Source organism: Gobio gobio (genome assembly GCF_949357685.1).
Source record: "Gobio gobio genome assembly, chromosome: 17".
Lineage (NCBI taxonomy): Eukaryota > Metazoa > Chordata > Actinopteri > Cypriniformes > Gobionidae > Gobio > Gobio gobio.
This window is the reverse complement of record NC_137110.1, coordinates 5,151,127-5,168,421: the sequence shown is the minus strand read 5'-3', so window position 1 is coordinate 5,168,421 and position 17,295 is coordinate 5,151,127. Positions and strand designations below refer to the sequence as shown.

The window sequence follows — 17,295 nt, the reverse complement described above, 5'->3', positions numbered from 1 at the left end:
AAAATTATTTATTATAAATAATATTGATGATAATAAATAATATAATAATATTGGGCTTGTTTTGGGCTTGTTTTTGAAGCTGCGGTTGCTTATTTGTCTCGCGAGAGTTGGCAACACTGCTCATCATGAATATTATTTACGTTGCCTGCCGCTTCCAGGAGTGTAACGCAGTTAAGCCTGAAAGCCCTCGCGCTACACATTTACGGTTTTGCGTCAGATATTTTCTCGTTAACCACCAGCATGGCGAAGAGAAAGTCACAAGTATGGATTAATTTCCAAAGAATGAATGATAATGAAGCAAAATGTAACACATGTGAAAAGTTAATAACATGCAAAGGAGGCTGCACTAGCAATTTGACAAAACATTTGCTACAGCACAGAGTGCCTCAGGGCTTACCAGATTTATAGTGAAAGGCCTATATTTTATATATATATATATATTTGTCAACCGTTGAGTCACCATGGTTTAGGTAAGCGTTTAGGCACAATTACCTTTGTAATGCTGAATTGCAATGTATTATTTACAAGTTCACTGAATAACTGAATTACTATTAAATTAATATACAACTAATTAATAAATATAACTAATAAATATAATTTATAACTTGGTTTTATTCAGAGACAGAGAGATAAAATGTAATAAGACAATTTCAGAGGTGTTCATATGAAAAAAATGTGTTGCAAGAATGGCTTAATTAATACTGTAATATATGTACAGTACAGGACTTTTTTGACATTGCCAACCTGTAAATGAATTTTAGAGCAAGTATAAACACAAAATGGATTGTTTGAGTTGCGTATTGTGCCTTTTTCCTTTACCACTATTTGTTTAATAATTTTAATGGAACCGGAATCGGAACCGGAATCGTTAGGCGGAACCGGAACCGGAACCGGAACCGGAAAATTTCTCACGATTCCCAACCCTAGTTAATAGTGTGAATTTGTCCCCATAATGTAGGGTTTACCTGAACGACAAACACACACACACACACACACACACACACACACACACACACACACACACACACACACACACACACACACACACACACACACACACACACACACACACACACACACACACACACACACACACACACACACACACACACACACATTTACTTAATCAAATACACAGTAATATTGTGGAATTGTCACACGTGTGGGCTAGTATACACAAGCACAACCAAGAAGGCAGGGGTAAATCAAAACATGCTTTAATATTCCAGAGATAAGCATCCACAACCAAGGCTTGACATAAACAATACCCGAACATGAAAAACAACAATGCATGAGCTTAAATAGGGGCAGTAATGAAACGTGCACAGCTGAATATAATGGGTGATCAAATTAACATCCATGACAAGTCCATGTAATGTGTGTGAGTGTCACAGGAATATTATTGCAATTTAAAATAGCTGTTTTTTATTGTAATATATTTTAAAATGTAATTTATTCCCGTGATTCAAAGCTGAATTTTCAGCATCATGTCTTCAGTGTCACATGATCCTTCAGAAATCACTCTAATATGATGATTTGCTGAAAACATTTCTAATGATTATTAAATGTTGAACACGCTAAATATGAACTTTTTCAGAAAAAAAAAGTATTTCAATCCCCAAACTTTTGAACGGTAGTGTATGTGGGTCAGGTTTTGTCCTTGAAAAGGTAGTGAAACCTGAAATCATTCGAATGTGGGGACGAGCCAACAATCCCTACAATGAAAATGGCTTACTAAACATACCAAATAATGTCTCAATCAACATCTAAAAATGCAAGAATGTTTCTGTGAGGGTTAAATTTAGAGTTAGGGGATATAAAACATCATTAGCTCAGTATAAAAACTGTAGAAGTCAATGGAAAGTCCCACCATGGTAGAAAAAACAAGCAAACGTGTGTGTGTAGATGCTTCTGGTTACCCACAACCTGCCGTTTCCCTTTTACGTTTGGCAGCAGACTGGCTGCCGCCCACTCTGAAGAAGAGTAAAAGGAGGACTGCAGCCATATAGAGAAACTATTAAATGTAACACTAGATATATCTTATTCAGCTCATGGTCTTGAGAGAGCACTCTGTGAAAGCACTCGCACCGTTTCCCGCATCCAGAATATTTTTCCAGAAGTGCAAGGCCAAAAGAGCTCACTTAGAGGCACACGATGATACTTAAAACTTTTGAGACAAGTACACACGTCAATATCTCAGAATGCTCAAGCTTACAGGAGGATTTTAAAGGAACGTCCTGACTTCATTGTGAGTTAAGGGCGTTTTCACACCTGAAAGTCCGCACCAAGGTCTGAACCAAAGTTCATGTTTTGATACATTTTATACATTCGGTTAGTTTTGGTTTGGTTTCACATTGTAATTATGTGAGCGCACTAAAGAACTGAACATGACACACTTGCGTCCTGTCTTCATCTATGTGGGCGGCATCTGGACATTGATTGGTTTGTAAACAGACGTGCGTCTGACGTCAGCGTCTTTGACAAGAATAAATGAACGGACGCATATCGTTGCCACTATTGAACAGTGCACATTGCTTGACTATTTTTGTTTCGTTTAAAAGTGGACATTTCAAGCTTTATATTCACATATTTCTCATGTTTGTGAGACGAGTAGCTGCTGAGTTTGGGTTTATTTGAGACCCAGTTCATGTGCAAAGCATGTGATCGATTATTGTCTGCTATTGACTATTTGCTTCTTATTTATTAAATCCAGGCAATTATCTGATAGCCTGACGTCGTCATACTCAATTCTAGACAGAATATGAGTCTGATTCTGCTCCGTTGGGCTGTGATTATGGGGCGTGTTTCAACCGAACCAGGAAAGATCTCAATTGGATAGACCTACAACCAATCAGAGCAACGGAGCGACGCATAACGTTAGTTATCAAATGTCAACAGAACTCAACTGCACTTTGTTGCCATGTCCGCGGGTTGAAGCGACCCCAATTATGTGATATACAGACCCAGGAATGCGATTTTTAGCTGCCAGCCCTGCCAAAATAACACATATTTTACCCCCAAAATGCCTTTTTTCCCCGGAGAACCGCCCCGGAAAGCTACTGGGCTTGTTTTTGGCTAGTTTTGAGCAGTGTTGGGGGAAACGCATTACAAGTAACTTGAGTTACGTAATAATATTACTTTTTCAAGTAACTAGTAAAGTAATGCATTAGTTTTCAAATTTACAACAAAATATCTGAGTTACTTTTTGAAAAAAGTAACTCAAGTTACATTTTCACATTTATTTGACTGACAGCTCTCCTGCCCCCATGTTGAGAAAAATTGAGAGTAAGTGTAGAAGCGTTGTGTGTAAATGTGCTATTGTAGTTCTAGACTAAATGTGAGCATTTATTCATCTCACTTGCACAATAAAGATTCAGTACTCCTTAAAATGAATAAAATCAGTCAAATGCAAAATCAGAATACTATGCAAACCTCAAATATATAAATGTTAAATATAACAAATATTTTTATACATTTAATCTACTTTTATTGACCGATGTCGTGCTACTTACCTTCGATGATTCAGTTAAACCATGAGCAAATATTACTAGATTTTTTGTTTTTATTGGTAAAACTTTTTCGCTCCTGCGTTCTACTCTTCCATTATCCAGAATGGCAGCACATTTTTACCTCAGCCTGAGGCTTATTATTTCAATTTTGGTATGAAGAGGTCTTTACATTTTCACAAAAATATAACTTTTTTTGCTATTAAAAAACAAAACAAAAAAACAAGCCCTGCCCAGATGAGAAAAAGTAACGCAAAAGTAACGTAACGCATTACTTTTCTTAAAAAGTAACTAAGTAACTCAATTAGTTACTTTTTAAGGGAGTAACGCAATATTGTAATGCATTACTTTTCAAAGTAACTTTCCCCAACACTGGTTTTGAGGAACGTTAGCAATTGGGCGGGTTTTGTTGTAAAAACTTGGCAACCCTGTCTGCACGCACGCTGGAATAAGTAGTCTAACGTTAGAAGAAAAAGATGAGTGTAAACGATCGTTGCCGGTGTTGTAAAAAAAGAATTTAAGGATACACAGAGTACTTACCAACACGATCATCATTTCTGAGAGAAATAGTAAAGGTGAATGCATATATGAACAAGTTCTCCGTTTAGGATTAGAACAAATTCAACCCAAGCACCTTTGATGACGTGGATGATTACGTTACTGTTTATCATCTGTCCATCATCGTCTAAAGCTCGCCCTGACGATTTCATTGGTCCGAACAGTTTCTGTTCGGGCATAATTACTCCTCTACGGATCAAGTCCAGACCGAACTGCCTGAGTAAAAATGTTGTGGGCGGGCTAATTATCTGATTAAACGTTGATTAAAATTAAGATAGAATTTATACAAAACGAAATTCACACTAAAGAAAGGCTTTCTAAGCAAAATCATACAAAATTTCTTTCAAAATCATTTCTGTCCTTCTGTCTTCTGACATATTGCGCATCTTTTCACTTTTCATAATCAATGTAGCCTAGATGAAATTTAAAAATAACATTATAATATTTAAACATAAACAGGAACTTCCTGTTAATGGTCTGAAAGTACGAACCATACAGAAAATGCTTTCACACTAGAAACGAGCCGAACCTTTGTTCAGTTTGATCCGGAGCGAGACTTCCTCTTTACGTCTGACCAAATTTCGTCTGTTTGGTCTGGACCGTGGTCCAGGTGAGGTTTCACACCTGCAATTTTGATTCGGACCAAACTGAAAAGTCAGAAAATCTGGACCAAACAAGGTAGGTGTGAAAGCGCCCTTAGGCTCAACCATTGATCACAGATAATAATTATGACGACTCCTCTTCAAGCAAAAATTGTGTTTACAGTAATGCACTTACTGCAAGTCTCTGTGATTACAAGTAAAAGGCTGCATCTGAAATAATATACTGCATTTGATAAAGAATCTACTTCTTGGCCATCAATAAAGTGCATTCTATGCATGTAGTACGAATACAATCTTGACATACTGCACAATGGCTTTCTATTCATTTAAGAATGCTGAAAAAAATCACGGTTTCCTCAAAAATATTAAGCCATCCAAGCTTGTTTTTACCATGGAATAAAAAAAATCTGAATTTTATCTCACAATTCTGACAATTTTTCCAGACAATTCAGAATTGTTTATATCAATTTTTTATTGATAAACCCGCACCCGCTTTATTAACAGCAAACTCGACCCAATATCTGACAGAAACACTAATTTAATTCCGTACCCGACCCGACCAGCTTGACATGAAAACCGCGACCCGTCCCGCACCCGAATTAAATTTCCCTCACGAAGTAGACAAAAAACATTTAAAAAATGTCTTGTAAAGTAAGCAATAAACATTACGCGTTATGAGTTCATGCACTAACAATTAATAGACACACAGCCCATCATGTTAACAACGATAATGAAGAAGAAGAAAGAGAGAGAGAGAGAGACATCTGTCGTGTAAACTATATTGTATATCTATGTATATATTTTCCCTCTGCATTTAACCCTTGTACGGCCTTCGTTTGGAAATTACACTCTTTGGGGTCTCCACAGACCCCAGGCAACAAAATGTAATTTTGTAACAAAATAATGGTTTTTTTAGTTTTTTAATAATGTTTTTACTCAACAACTGTGCAGTTTTCGGAGTATTTATAATAATTTTAAAATTTATATAAATAAATTAAAGAATATTTCTTTAATGGATTTTCACACAAAATCAGTTTTTTTTAATGTAAAATTCACTTTATAAAAGACCCAAATTTCTACCTTTCATTCGTGGGGATAACATGTATAATTTGACATGGTTTAGTGTAACATTTTTGCCCATCTTTTGGAAAATACAGTAAAAAAAAAAAAAAACCTTTTTACTTTAAATGGCTCCACTATTTGCTATGTGCTATTTGACTGACTGAAAGACATCTTTTCACAAGTATTTTTCAGTTGGATTCATATCTAAATGTTATGAAATCACATTACAACAATTAAAAGTAATTAATTTAGTCAAAGTTTAGCATTTTCTTTGCACTGAAAAAATATTTTTTTCAATGATGTTACATTATGATTACAATCAAACCTGAACAAGAGTAAAGTTTTTAAGTCTTTAGAGTTTATCATTTATTTCAAACATCAGATTTTCTTAGAATTCTACAAATGTAATGTACACTTCAGTTACTAACTCTAACAGAACAAAAAATAACAGAAATGAATATGTTATATTACATATTGAGTAAAAAATACACAACATGAGCATCAAAATGCAATGAACTGAACAGCAATAACAAGCAATAACAAATGTTTTCCTGTGTGTGTGAGCATGATCATTTTGCATTGTGGATGTTTTATGCATTGTTGGAAGTGTGCCACTTCATTTCTGAATGCTTTTTCTGTGTTGTTTCTGTTTTTGAGGATGAGTTTTGTCCATTTTCTAAGCGGGGACCCTGAGTGTGACATTAAATATTAGTGGGTCACCCGTCGGGTATCCGCCTGCGTGCAGGACTCTGGTGTATATGTCACAATTCAGACTATATAACTCTCATTTCCAAATGTATAACTCATGTTTTTTCTCACAATTTCAGAATTTTGAGATATAAACTCAAGTTGTAAAGTCAGAATTGCGACATATAAGCTCAGAATTCCGAATTGTGAGATAAAAAGTTGCCATTGTTAACATGCTTCCATATTAAGCAGCATAACTATTTGCAATATTGTTAATACTCATAAATGTTTCTTGAGCATCAAATCCTCGTATCAGAATGATTTCTGAAGGATCATGTGACACTGAAGACTGGAGTAATGATGCTGAAAATACAGCTTTGATCACCGGAATAAATTACTTTTTAAAATATTTTTAAAATAGAAAACCGTGCTTTTAAATAATAATATTATTTCACCGTTTTACTGTATTTTTGATCAAACAAATGCAGCCTTGGTGAGCAGAATATTCGTAAAAAATCCTTTAAACATTAGTGCTTCACAATCGCCTACCAACCTAATTTATATTAAATAGTCCAGTTTTTTTATTAGCGTAAACCTAATCATATTAATGACAAAATGGTAAATTAAGTGTCATTCCTATGCTATTATCCCCCGGTTTCACAGACAATGCTTAAGCTAATCCTAGACTAAAATGCATGTTTGAGCTATTTTAACTGAAAGAATCTTGCACTGACAAATCTTAAAATATGTCAGTGGCATTGTTTTGTCTCAAAATGCACACCAGCAATGTTTTTTTCTTGGGCACGTTTATAAAAGTTGCTTAAATGTCCTAATTGAACTAAGGCCTAATCCTGGCTTAGTCTAAGCCCTGTCTGTGAAACCGGGCCTATATGTTTGAATTTAAGTGTGTTTGTACCCGTTTCTCTGTTTTTAGATGAAAAAAGGAAATAAGGATCCCAATCCGATTGCTCAAGTCTCAGTGCAGGATGTTACTCATGACAGCCGGGTAAGATGCACATTTACCACCTGTGCCGACCAAACTTTCCCATATGACCTGCTCTTCTCACTCACTTATTTCCCTGTTAGATTTGCTGGAATACCGTGAGCCCCCAGTGGGAGGACGCGTTCACTTTCTTCATCAGAGATCCAAGCAAACAGAACATTAGTGTACAGGTATGCTAACATCCTCTGCCCTGTTTACACCTGGGATGAACATGTACAAGCTCTCAATACAGACGTAAACGGGGTTCAGATGTGAATACTTCCAGGATTTTGCTGGTTGCTGGTTTCACTGACTGGCTTTCTTTTCCAGGTGAAGGATAATGACCGTGTTCAGGTTTTGGGAAGTCTGTCCATTCCTGTTTCCCAGCTTCTCTCGAGTCCAGATCTGACTTTGGATCAGTGGTTTAAACTAGAAAATTCCGGCTCGGACAGCCGCATCCACATCAACACAGTTCTCAGGGTAAATTAATCTGACACTCAATAAACAGGCTTGAGGACACACGCATATACTCCACCATACAATTTAGGATGTATGATTGCACCAGCTTCCGTATTTATTACAGATATTTTATGCTAATTTCCCAGGAAGTAACAGTTTTGTTTTCTTGAACAGATGAGATGAGTTTTGTTTGAAGTTAAATTTGCAACTTTCTTTGGAAACATGTCATTTCCTGCAGGTTCTCTGGATGGATGAAGCCGCAGTTACTTCCTCCCTGCTCTCCAGTGACCCTCTTTCGAGAAGCTCCGCCTCACGTCCACAGAAGACTACGCCCCATTCCAGCTTCGCTACTGAGGTGTGCGGATCGCATCTATTAATGCTGCTATGCTATTAATATTTAATATTATTAGCCACACAAGTACAATATGTTCTTGAATCTGAGGAAATCTGCTCGTTGTTCCTGCAGGGGGTGCTGCGGATCCACCTCGTGGAGGCTCAGAATCTGGTTGCGAAGGACAACATGATGGGTGGGATGGTGAAGGGGAAGAGCGACCCGTATGTCAAGATCCAAATTGGAGGTGAAACCTTTAAAAGTCAAGTGATCAAGGAGAACCTCAACCCCACCTGGAATGAGATGTATGAGGTGGGAAGAAGAGAACATGCATTTATAAATCAAATATTGACACTATGTCCTGAATGACATGTTGCCATTCTACTATACTACACTACTCTATACTATAATACACTATACTACACTAAACTATACTACACCACACTACATTATACTATATGACACTATGCTATGCTATACTATATAGTAGTCACTAGGGATGCCACAATTCTCAATATAATATTGAACCGTTCGGTACGGCATTCACGGTTCAATACGCGCTTGTGAATTGCGTTTTTTTTTTTCAGTTTTGCATTTAACAAATTATTTTTCTACAAATTCTATCATTTGCCTCCATCCCAATATACTGAACAACGCGACATACATTCACATCACACATTAGTGGTAGAGTTATACTCACGGAACACTATAATTATTCACAATCACGAAAGTTTCTGTTTTAACATGCGCTTTTCCGAGCGCGTGCACTAAACGCCTGTCAAACACGTGATTACTGAACTAAGTAGACGTCTTACTGCGCTAATACTGTCAAATACACACAAGGTTAACATAAACACAGTCGGTTATGTCTAAAGTGAAAGTAAAATCGCGTGTGTCTGTATATTAGATGCATGCAGGTCTTAAATTGACAGCAGTGAACACGGTGTCCTTAAAGGGACAGTTCACCTCTAAAATAATGTCATTATTTACTCACTCTAATATTGTTTCAAACCTGTATTCATTTCTCGATGACAGAATTCTCATTTTTGAGTGAATAATCCCTTTAATGTTAATACAACAACAAAAGACAAAGAGAAAATCACTCACTGCTCTTGACTGAAGAACTTTAATACAGTAGCTTTAATAAGAATCAGTGTATATTTTATAGTGAAGTCTATGTAGTGTTTTATTTTTACATTTATTCATTCAATTTCATACTTAAATGCTGCCAGTGTAAATCTTTATATATATTTATTTTATATTATACAATACACTAGGAATGTGTACTAGGTTTTTTAAAGTAAAGTTTTAAGTTTAAGTAAGGTTTTTCAACTCTTTTAAGTAAAATAAAGAAAGAGTATTGCAATAAAAAATAAGTCTTTTTACTCCTTAACCTCTTGCTGTTCCTGTCGCTTAAGAATAGAATAGCAAAAAACTGATGTGACAAGCCATCAGAACCGAACCGAACCGAAAACCGTGGTTAAAAACCGAGGTATGTATTGAACCATGGACTAACTGTATTGTTGCATCCCTAGTAGTCACTATACTATGCTATACACTAGGGGTGTGCCATATCATACCGTCCACGATAATACCGGTATACATTTTTACATGATAAAGTATCATATCGCGATATCAATGATATAGCGACGCGATGGCGTATGGCGCATTTACGTTCCCTAGCGCGCACAACAACAACACCTGTCAGAGTATACACGAAGAGCAGCATGTCAGCCTCCGATCAGGGGCGTAAATTTAATCTAACAGTAGGGGGGGACGATAAACATGAAATTTCTCAAGAGCAATTTTTGAAGGGGACACAAATAATACAGCCAAAATCGTACTTGTAAGGATATGTGTAGCCTACCACAAAAAAAATAAAAAATTAAAAAACAATTTGTGCTTATTTGGCGTTTGGTGCACTGAAAAATTATCTAATGTCCGTTTTTCTTTTCTCTGTCATTTTATCTGACCAACAACACAAAGCAATAGTTGTTTAAATATGAGTAAGGTTCACCACACAGTCATATTATATAAAATTATCTTGCATCCTCCACATAGTATTTTATACTATTCAGATCTTTAGATATTCAACTGCAGCAAGCCCTCTGATCTGCCACTTATTATCATATTGAGCAAAACCCTACACAGATCTGACAGAGCGCCGTGCGCATATATTTGCGCCAATTCGAGGGCGGGTTGCTTGAATTATGGGTTAATTAGCCTATTATTCTTAATGAAAAACACAGCAAGAAAACAGTACAATGACACACTCCCTTAAATAGGCACTTTTACATTTCGCTTTGAAACCAAAACTTCCGCGATCATCTTTTCTGTCAGCTGTTTGCTCTAGTGATGAATAAAATCTGACTCTCGTTCGGCTCGTGCTGTATTGAGCAGTTGCCTAATCTGTATTAAAGAGAAAAGAGTCACTTCATCTGATGTTTAAAGTGAATAAAATAGCATTGACAGCTTACTAGAGTTTCACAACTGCTGTCTGAAGAGCTTTGTTCTCTCCCCAAACTTGTGGTGGTAGTTTTTTTTACGTTCTATGGGTCTCGTTAGTTGAGGTGCGCGGTGGATCAAACCACTGTGGGGCAAGGGGGGAGGGGGGACTCAAAATGTTTCTAAACTTAAGCGCATTTTTTGTCCCGTTTGCTTTTGTATTGTTTTACTATTTACACAATTATTTTAAATATATATCATTATATTATTTACAATACTCAGCATGGTTTTTAGGGGGGGACAGCCCTCAGATTGGGGGGGTCCTGTCCCCCCCGTCCCCCCCGTGATTTACGCCCCTGCCTCCGATAATGACTTAGTACCTAAAAAGGGAGCTACTTGGTTACAAGAGGTCAGCCCTCTTGACAACATTGACAACTTAAAGCTGCTATTGATGTCTGCAGCGCAATTTTTGACCGGAAGGGTAACATTTACAGTTATTTTCGTTAGGGGTGCACCGATCCGATATTAGGATCGGATATCGGCCGCGATACTGACAAAATAGCTGGATCGGGGATCGGAAAAATGAACAGATCCACAAGCCGATCCAGGTGTTTTTTTCCGTCGCAGCAGAACCTACGTCATTCATCAGCTTCACGTGTGTCGCATGCTAGAAGGGAGCGAGCCAGAGAGTCGGCTGTGTGGAGGAGATATTTCACGCTTGCCACGCCAACTAGTTCGTCGCCGTTTCGAGGGTATTACTGCAAAGTCAGGGTCTTTCCTGCATTGACATTTTTTTGACGGCCAAAGCCTAATTTGATGAGTTATTGTGATTTACGAGTGATGTAGAACAGATGCTGCGCTTGTGACTGAGTGACAGAGAGACCGATCTGAGAGCTCCTCCCCCGCGCGCGCTCTCTGGGTCTTCAAAATAATCAGTGTTCGCTCTCATATTTCACATATTAATCCAAATCAAAAGCTCGGAAGACCGAAACCATGTTGCACGTGACACATTCGGACAATTTTGTCCTTGAATTATCACTGGGTGTGAATTGCGCTCAAAAAACATTGACTCTTCTCTGACCAGCTGACATAAAGCATACTTTCAATAAGCGGGAGACAAATTATATCCAGTTATGAAGTGTTTTCTGTGTGTTGACATCTTTCGCGATGTTCTAACAGACGGGATTCGCACACAACGCGTCTGCTAATGTCCGATTCGTGACCTAATGACTCCTTTGAACCGAATCATTTTAACGACTGGCCAGAACAACTGATCTGTCCAACACTGAACTCATGAACTCAGTTTATTAATTTACTCAGAACGCAACTGAAATGAGAACACAAGTGTGCTTACCCATTTTAGCAAGAGTGGGTAGTAAGAATTATTTTTAATTATCAACAGTATTTCATCTTATTTCTGTTGACAATGTGTAGTAAAATAAATAGGCCTAGCCTACAATCATTTAATCTGGAGTGAGGTGAAACCAGAACAAAGTTGTTATTAGCTAGCTGAAAATTTTTATTAAATTGCATATGGTAGAAAATTAGGCTATTTGTTAATTTGTAATGCTACTTTTTAATATTGATATGATTATATACCAAAACAATTATCTGTAGTGTAAAAAATGTTTGGTAACTGTCAATTTACTATTGTATGTTTGACCAATACACTGTTTTTTGTTTCCACTGCTACATTTTATTTATTTAAAGAAGTTTGATTACATTCTATTTTAGATTTGAATGCACAATTGTTTTTTAAATAAATAAGAATTCAACACCTTACATACATCTGTTATTTTGTCTTAGTTATGTTTAGTTAGTAAAGTCTGGTGCCTTTAGTCTCTTCAAGGAAGGTATAAGGTGGAAGATATACAGTTTATTATTAATTCAACAATATATCGGATCGGTATCGGGTATCGACAGATACACAAAGCCCAGGCATCGGTATCGGGACTGAAAAAGTCGGATCGGTGCACCCCTAATTTCCGTCAGTTACGGCTGGTTAGATCTAGCATTCTGCTTTCTTTGAATCAGACACAGAGATAAAGTAGTGCGTAAGATTACATCTATTTGAATGAATGGATTATAGCATTTATTTGGATTAATTATCGAGAGAGAGAGAGAGATTCGTACCTGTGTGACTGCGTCTGTTCAGCGTCTCTCTTAATGAAGATGTGGGTTTATTACTGAAAAATAGCGATGTAACCCCATCGTTGCTGAGAAATATAATGTAGTGATCCAGTAACTTAGCTATTTTATTGCTAAAAGTCACGGGGCGGCATTAATAGTTTCTGTGCTCATGAATGTGCAGCGCGATCTCTGCTCTCTGAATGCGAGTGACGCGCGCGTGTGTGTGTGAGCTTCAATAGCCCCGTTTACATGCACACTTTTATGTCATTCTGATTAAAATCATTCCGATTGAACGTTTCTGTGGACAGTTTACACAAGACTTTATCTAAACCGATCTGGTGTTGCTGTAAGAAACACCTCAGGCGCAGTTGAAGTAGAAAGTGCCTGGGACAAACACTGTCAGATGAGATGGCCAGGCTATGTCTGTGTCATTATTCCAACATTATCTTCATAACGTGTTACAAAAAATGTGTGTATCCTTATGAAAGCAGTGTTTATATGCAGCATTTTCTTTCGGACCTTTAAACCGATTACAGTGCTCGTGTAAACACACCTGAAATGAAAACAGCGCATTAATATAGAAAGAGGATTCATCTGACTTGGAACTACCTATGCATTAAACGATTTTATTGCACACCTTCCGGCCAATCAGAATCAAATATTCAGACAGAGCATGGCATAAATTACATTAGTTATTGTTATACTAAAATGTTTTGTTATGGTTTTGTTTGCATTAATAAATGCTGCAATAACCAATAAAACTTTGTTCCATATATTTTTTCCTATATCGTCATAAATATCGTTATCGCAAATATTCTTGAAATATCGTGGTATAATTTTGAGGCTATATTGCCCACCCCTACTATACACTACACTATACTACACCACACTACATTATATTATACGGCACTATGCTAAGCTATACTATACCATATAGTACTACACTATACTATACTACGCTATACTATATAGCAGTGGTTCCCAACCATTTTTAATCGAAGGCCCCCCCTCCTTGCCTAATCAATACTGCAAGGCCCACCGATATTAATACAGATATATTAACATTCGGTGTTCTTTTTTGCAAACATACTTTGCAGACATTCTTTACAACTTAAAAGGACTTGCTCTGCTCAGTTATACAGTACAATAAGTACAAATAAGCAAAAGTCAACCTCCCATACCAAACAAGACCACAGGGAGATGCCAAAGGACCGCAAATAACTTCTATACGGGTCCATTCATAATTAATAAACACATTAAAATACAAATGAAAAATAAAATAATTCTTAATGTATGGAAACTTAGCCACCATCAGTGAACAGTTCCTCTGTCAGAACAAACAATCACGTCTATGGAGCTGATGCCCATGTGTACATAAACACCACTGATACTCACAAACTTCTTTGGCGAGAATCCGTTATAAAACACTCACAGTAAAGTTTTGAAACTACCTGAATATATTGAACTGCGTTCATGCAGAAATACGATGTCATAGCGATCAGTGAGCCGAGAACACACACACACACACGGTTTGTTTGGGCATCAATACCATACTCGCGCGTGCCTCATGTATGATTCCCGTATGATACTGTAATCGTCTTTACCTTCATTACAACCGTCATCCATCAAAACTTTTTAGCGACAATGGTTTACTTTATCCATCTGAAGGGTGTAGTTTGCGTATCCTGTGTTCATGAAGCGGTTGTGTGTTTTGCGCCGCCATTCAGTCAGTATTTCACACAGCGAGATTAGAAACGCCTTGGGCTGCTCCGAATATATATAGAATACATTTTTTAAATGATACATTTCTTTACTTTTGATAAATTTATTGCATCCTTTCTGAATAAAAGTGGTAATTTTCTTCTTTAAAACAAACAAACAAACAAAAAATTATTCCATATGATAGTAATATAAGCCACAATTTAAAATTCTCCTTCTTGAATAATTTTTCATTGGACTGCTAAAATACATATTCATTAAAAAATGTATTATAAAAGCAAAATAATCATATTTATTACCAAAATGATTTCTGGATACAACTTATTGAATTAAATATAATTTTTATGCATATTTATATTTAATTGAATTAAAAATGTAATGCAGTCATACACCAACATGACATGTTTATTGTTGCACACTGTTTCCCGTTCTATTTTTATGTATGCACTGCAAATGATGAAGTACGCTAGTCTTCGAATAATTGATCAGCTTTTTCTTTATTTACGCTGCAAGTGATTATAGTGTTTTATCTTGGCATTTCCCACTGTTATTTTTAAGGTGGTTTTGACGCAGCTTCCTGGTCAGGATTTGACGTTGGAAATCTTTGATAAGGACATGGACATGAAAGATGACTTTATGGGCAGGTAAGAAGGCTGCTGTCAATATAACCCAGAATAACTCTTAAGCTTTGTTTAGTTTTAGCATTATTTAGGCATTTATTGTTTTTCTTGTAGGCTGAAGATGAATCTGAGTGACATAATCAGCTCTCAATACATTAATGAGGTTGAGTATATGTGCATCAGTAGTAATAAGTATGAACATAAGTTATGTTATATATATAAAGATACTCATATGCTCTTGTGAATGTGTTTGTGTGGCAGTGGTTTACTCTGAGCGATGTGAAGCGTGGCCGTGTTCATCTCGCTCTGGAATGGCTTCCCACTTTAACACAATCAGAGAAACTCCAGCAGGTGAGCAGAACCGCCTCTCGTCCTCCACCAATCTCTGTCTGTGCTGAAAATACATTGACGAAACTTAACTGGTTAACCGGGTGATTTATTCGTCAGGCGTTGCTGTACCAATCAAAGTGCTCATACGTGAATAAGACCGTGCCGACTGCCGCTCTTCTGTTTGTGTATGTGGAGCGCGCACATGAGCTTCCTGTGAGTATGGCACATCATTTATTTTCCTAGAGAGTAATGAGATTAATGGAGAGACTGAGATCCTCCTGTTTCTCAGACCTCAGTGATCTGGCATGTTTCCCGTCTCAAACTGTGCTCAGATTTGCCAGGAAACAAAGAATGCAGTCAGAAGATCTGTTGTGAACTTCTGTTGTTTCTTGAAGTAGAGACCAGGAGAACTTGGATAGGTTGTTCAGCTGGATTCTTTATTGAGAAAAAACGTGCTGTCTTTCCGTTGAGGTTCCAAGTCTGACTAAAGCCAGTTGAACATTTTATTTTATATACATTTCAAGGGGAGGGATTATACAGCGGGGGAGGAGACATAGGAAAATAGAGACACACCCCAAATATTACTTTCTCATCAGCCGTAATTCAATCAGCATAACAGTGTCATTCAAATGCATAGATGCTAATCCAATCACTCAGGCAGTATTGCTCTAAACTTGTCATGGTAAATAGTCAGGAAGTGCATAAAGACAAAAGACTTAAAGTCTCAAACACTTACACAGCCTGACGTAATCTCCTTAGAATTTCCTCAAGTTTACTTCAAAATGTAAAACACAAATATAGTTAATGTTTTCAGTTATATTCTATTACATTGGAACCTATATATAACAATGTATAAATTTGTAATCCAACAGATCTCAATATCAACTCAAATGATCTTATAGCTGCTATTATTTCCAGGGGGAACATTTTTTTTAGCAAGGATGCACAAAATTTAGGGGTGTAACGATTCACTCGTTTTCGATCTTGAAACATGTATTTTTGAATTGTGAATCGCTGATTTCGGTCGATAATCGATATAAAATGCTAAGAATCGAATGAATTGCGTGATTTAGTGCTTTAAAATAAACATTTCAAGATTCAAGAGTTTTATTTGTCACATACACAGTTATATACACAATATACAACTGGCAGTGAAATGTAAACAGGTCCGCTCCATGGACAGTGCAAATAACAGTTACAAGAAACACAAGGGGAAATTGAAATAGAAATAGAATAAAATTAGAATAAAAAGTATTAACATACGTAGAATTATAAATAAATCAAGTAAAAGATAAAAATAGGAAATAAGATAAAAATAAAAATATAAAAGTAAAAATAAAAAATATAAAAATATAAAATAAGTGGATATGATAAGTGAGATAAACTGTAGACTTAAAAATAAGTGGTTAACATAAAATATATATATATAAATATATAAAGAAGTATAATGGATGTGTAAACAGGAGTATGATGTGCAAACAGGTTTATTACAGGTTGGTACGCAGTAACAATAGGAACGTAAAGTGCAGTGCAATTTATAATTTGATTATATACTACATGCGTGAATTAATAGAGCCGTTGTGCTGCGTCATCCGCGCCCTCAGGTTTGAGCTCTCATCAGGACGGCCACTGCGATCACATGAGCAGATGCCAGCTCTCTATCAAACCGCTCAAGCCATTGTCAACTGCCAAGTCTGGTCACTACTGTTGAAATAAAACGCTTTCATTGCGTGGAAACGTCAGCATTATTTTTTTTTATAAAATAAAATACTGAAGTTTTACAGAAATGGGTCATCTGAGCAGTTGGAGTAAAACATTTTAATAATCCTATGAATGCATATTAAAAAATTGCATAATTGAAGCG

General features: G+C 36.6%; 1 protein-coding gene across 1 annotated transcript in view; it reads left to right on the top strand.

Annotated features, from left to right (window-relative positions):
* Window positions 1–17,295, top strand: part of esyt1b (extended synaptotagmin-like protein 1b) — a 77,161-nt gene that overhangs the window by 28,297 nt on the left and 31,569 nt on the right. The window contains exons 15-23 of the mRNA XM_079841642.1: window positions 7,350–7,421; window positions 7,502–7,588; window positions 7,728–7,877; window positions 8,095–8,211; window positions 8,323–8,499; window positions 15,040–15,125; window positions 15,216–15,264; window positions 15,363–15,452; window positions 15,549–15,644. Coding sequence (XP_079697768.1) covers window positions 7,350–7,421; window positions 7,502–7,588; window positions 7,728–7,877; window positions 8,095–8,211; window positions 8,323–8,499; window positions 15,040–15,125; window positions 15,216–15,264; window positions 15,363–15,452; window positions 15,549–15,644 — 924 coding nt within the window. The remainder of the gene's footprint in view (window positions 1–7,349; window positions 7,422–7,501; window positions 7,589–7,727; window positions 7,878–8,094; window positions 8,212–8,322; window positions 8,500–15,039; window positions 15,126–15,215; window positions 15,265–15,362; window positions 15,453–15,548; window positions 15,645–17,295) is intronic.